The sequence below is a fragment of the Octodon degus genome, unplaced genomic scaffold (assembly GCF_000260255.1).
Source record: "Octodon degus isolate 3935 unplaced genomic scaffold, OctDeg1.0 scaffold00142, whole genome shotgun sequence".
Classification (NCBI taxonomy): domain Eukaryota; kingdom Metazoa; phylum Chordata; class Mammalia; order Rodentia; family Octodontidae; genus Octodon; species Octodon degus.
In genome coordinates this window covers 7,019,377-7,023,702 of record NW_004524718.1, presented here as the reverse complement: position 1 = coordinate 7,023,702, position 4,326 = coordinate 7,019,377, and the positions used below count along the sequence as shown (strand labels likewise).

General features: G+C 38.4%; 1 protein-coding gene across 2 annotated transcripts in view; it reads right to left on the bottom strand.

Moving 5' to 3' along the window:
* Positions 1–4,326, bottom strand: part of Prkaa1 (protein kinase AMP-activated catalytic subunit alpha 1) — a 59,318-nt gene that overhangs the window by 30,010 nt on the left and 24,982 nt on the right. For both annotated transcript variants that reach the window (XM_023701875.1, XM_004641803.2), the window contains exon 4: positions 663–807. In XM_023701875.1, coding sequence (XP_023557643.1) covers positions 663–807 — 145 coding nt within the window. The remainder of the gene's footprint in view (positions 1–662; positions 808–4,326) is intronic.

Below are 4,326 nucleotides of genomic sequence, written 5' to 3'. Positions count from 1 at the left end.
GAGGGGAGGGGGAGAGGAAGGAGGGGAGGGGGAGAGGGACAAGGGAGAAACAAAGGGAAAAAGGAAGGAAAATCTCCTATCTAGGAGTTCTGAACTGTTTGGAACATAAGTCTCTACAATTTAAAGTAGTATTTCCTCTGTTTTGAATTAAAGAAACCAAGAGTTTCAGATATTCATTTTTCTCTTAGGTTTAATAATGTAAAGTTATACAAAAAACAAGGGGAAAACAAATCCATCTTGTATTCTCAAGTGTTCTTAAGCTGAAACTGAAATTAGATTTATCATTTAAAACATTTTAATTTTTCCACTTCTTTGTTCACCATCACCTTCTGGCTTTCATCTTTTAAATAATTCCAGCCCACTCACTTTCCTTTCTCTCCCTACTGACCAAAAGACTGTCCTGGAAAATAGGTTGCTACCTTCTCCTTTGATAAGAGCAGTTTCTTTTCAAATGACAACTCTAATGCTATCAACTTAAATTGTTTCTTCACTACCAGAAAACTCAATTTTAAAGACATAAGGCTAACATGAAAGAGAACAGATTCTTTTTCCTTTTTGTATGCTCAATGACAAAAGAGTATACTTAGGCTACTATATGAAAATCACCTGAAGAATACTTATGTTCCTCAGACATAACAGCAGAACCATAAGAACAGCCTTACCAAAATCAGCTATCTTAGCATTCATGTGCGCATCAAGCAGGACATTTTCAGGTTTCAAATCTCTATGGACCACCATATGCCTGTGACAGTAATCCACGCCGGAAAGGATTTGCTGGAACAGACGTCGACTTTCTTTCTCATCCAACTAAGAAAAGTAGAGAGGCATCTTAAAGGCATGTCTTTTAAAACCGATTTTCCTACCTATAGTTTTCCAAAGTATAGACTTGAAATCCCAGAAACCTTCCAATGAGTTTCATCTATACTTCTAAAATGAAGCGAGATATAAAGCACAAAGCAGGAGTGGTAGGATCTTAGCACCCAAACAGCCTTTTCATATGATTACACTTCGTAGTTGGCCACTGTCTACATATCATAACCTATTTCAAATAAGTTTAGTTTCTATGTGACACTAGGCATGTTTTCTCTTAAATATTAGAATTTAATTCTCCATTCTTTTAATATTTACTGGATACCTTCAATGTGCTACAGTTTTCATGATGTACCACAAAATACAAAAAAGACCCTAATCCAAAGGAAAAAAAAAATAAAGCAACAAAACAAATTTTAACATTACGAGAGTGCTTTGCAGGATAATAAAAGCAGAACAGGAAATAATACTGGGATGCAAGATACTATTTTAGACTAATGAGGACATGACATTTAAGCATTGTTAATGAATTAGCAAGTAACATTATGTCTTAAAATAAAAACATGTTTTAACAAAAGAAAAGCCTTAATTCATCTAACTTACTGTACCTTAAAACATCCTGCAACTCTTTTTTTTTTTTTTTTTTTTTAATGTGTTTGGTACAGAGCCTCATATGAAGCTCAGGCTCCTAGCAATCCTCCTGTTGTCAGCCTCCTGAGACAGAGCTGAGATTAGAGGCATGCAACACCACACCCAGTCTCTTGCGGTTGGCTCAGCATGCCCAGGTGTGGGGCCAGCATAGCATGTGGTGCCGGGGATCCAACCCAGATCCTGTGCTTGCCTAAGCAGGTGCTTAGTCTGCTGAGCTATCTCGCCAGCTCTTCCTGCAACTATCTTTTTAAAAATATTCTTTAAAAACTTTCCTATCCATAGTTCGTTTTCTCAACATAAGTGATGATGTATATTTGCTTGCTCCCAAGAAGTGATATTTAATAAGCTACTAACCATCCAAGCAAAGAATTCACAATTTTCTGTTACATCTCAAATTAGTATTCCAAAACCAGAACTCTTTACCTTACATGGCACAGATAATCTGGAAAAACAGAAAAACTATTAATTTTTTTTTTTTTTTTTCCGGAACCGGGGATTGAACTCAGGCCCTTGCACTTGCCAGGGAAGCGCTTATTCTACTGAGGCAACTCCCCAGCCCTCAGTAATTTCTTTTTTTAAAACAAGTAACTACCACTAAACTATTATGAAAGATCCTTCCTCTTCAAAAAAAAGAAAACAAAACAAAAGAAAAAAAAATACTAATGTTTTATCAATCAAATACCTTTATTTTTTCAAGTGGAATTTATGGGGGAAAAAGAATACCTGTTCAAAATAGGAAAGAGTAAAAATTTAGATGAACAAAATATGAGTGGTAAAATAATTAGGTAGGCTACAAAAAAGAAAAATAAGATGAAGATCCCATATGCAGGATGAAAGATATACATAAAAAAAGAGCCTGTTTCTGGTTAAACTCTGCAGACTGTATCCTTAAAATATCACTATATAACACTGTCAACAAAAGAGGAATGAGATAGAATGACAAAAACAAGAGACAGCAGTCAGCAAGAGGAGTGACTGTGCCGAGCAGTGGATGAACTTGCCCAACAGAAAAAGTGAACCCTAAGACTATGGGGGCGACCGGGCAGCGAGAGGTAAACCCATCAGCACACAGAATCCTGGCTAGGCTAGAAACCGGACCTATCAGCAACTCCGTAAGCAGAAGTGGCAGGTAAGCTGCAAACAGGGCCACTGCCGAGGGAAGACGCTTCTCAGCTGGCCCCTCCTGGGGAGCAAGACCCATAGTTCACTAGAGTAAGGCTGGACCAGCTGTGCTCCAAGGACACAGGACAGAGATGAGATATTTTTGAGAAAACGTGTGCATTCATTGAGGCCAGCAAACTAACAGTGAGAATGCAGCCCTCTTCCCTACTCAGGTCTGGTAGCACTGAGAGCTAAACTGATGCCTTCCCGAAAAGTGGACAGTCTCTCCTGGAGCACACAGATACAAGGGAAAACATGCGTTACCAATGGCATATAATGCAGACCTAAGATCCTACCGGGTCCACCTTCGGGAATCCCCACCTATCAGTAAATTCCACCTCCGAGGGTTTGGCATTTAATAATTCACTCGTAAATGTACAAGAAGTGGAAAACCAAGAAATGCAATGTATCTGAGCAAGAACAGTGAACAACAGAGAAGGGGTAAGTAAAACAAAATGTGAATAAAAGCACAGCAGGTACAAATCAGCAAAGAACCGAAGATGACCTGAAAAACCTCATCCTCAAACAGCGCAGGTTACATCTGTGAAGCAAAAACTAGCGCAATGGTTTTTGTGTTGGGGTCTGTTTTTGTTTTACTTTTTGTTTTTTGAGGCTGAGTCCTGCTATATAGTACAGACTGGCCTGAACTTGCTATGTAGCCTAAGATGGCCTCAAGTTCATAATCCTCCTGCTTCAGCCTCTTGGGGTCTAAAATTATAGGAATGTAACTCAACAACCGGCCTCAGAATTCTAAAAGAAAACTCTGGAAAACAAGACCTCTGATTCAGAAAAATGGCAGCGGGAATTTTAGTACTCAAAAGATAAAATTCCCACAATGTGAAACAATAACCAAGAAATGAAAAACAGAAGAAAAAAGCTATCAATTCAGTCTGTGCCTTTTTCTAAGCAGACCTTTTTTTTGAGGGGAGCTGGACACCAGGGAGGGGATTAAGAAAAATACCTGAAGCAGAAATTAACCATGTTAAGAAACAGTAAAGGGGGCCGGGGAGATAGCTCAATCCCTGGTTCTGCCCAAGAAAAAAAAAACAGTAAAGGGCATAAGCGCCTGCCTGGCAAGCACAAGATCCTGAGTTCAATCCCTGGCACCAAAGAAGAAAGAAACAGTAAAATAAAAATTAAAATTGGGTAATGAGTTTGATATTGAAGAAGTAGATATACTACAAAGAATGAATGAATAACATCAGTAACTTTTGATTACAAATATGAAAAACTTTTCTCTGTATAGACATGGCTTTTTCAAATGGGGCTTTTATATCTCAGGAAATCTGAATATGAGAAAAGGGGTAGGGGACAGCATTCAGCTTTTTTATCTATGATATAAAGTACTACTGAAAATGTTTTCTCAGGTTCCGTCCAATATTAATTCTTAATATTCAATTCCTACCTCCTTCATGAAGCCTGTCCTTACTACTTCAAGTACATCAGATATTTTACATCCAAAAAATGAATGCAACCTAAATGTGGCTAGAGGTGACTACTAAGGCCTAGATATTTCCAGCTGAATAGTATATTTTATAAGGACTAATTATAAGCTGGAAGTGGTGGTACACATCTGTAATCCCAGCACTTGGGAAGTTGAGGCAGGAGAACTGTTGTGAGTTCGAGACCAGCCTGAGCTACAAAGTGAACTCAAGGCCAGCCTGAACTGCACAGCAAAACCCTGTCTCAAAAAGACAAAAGGAA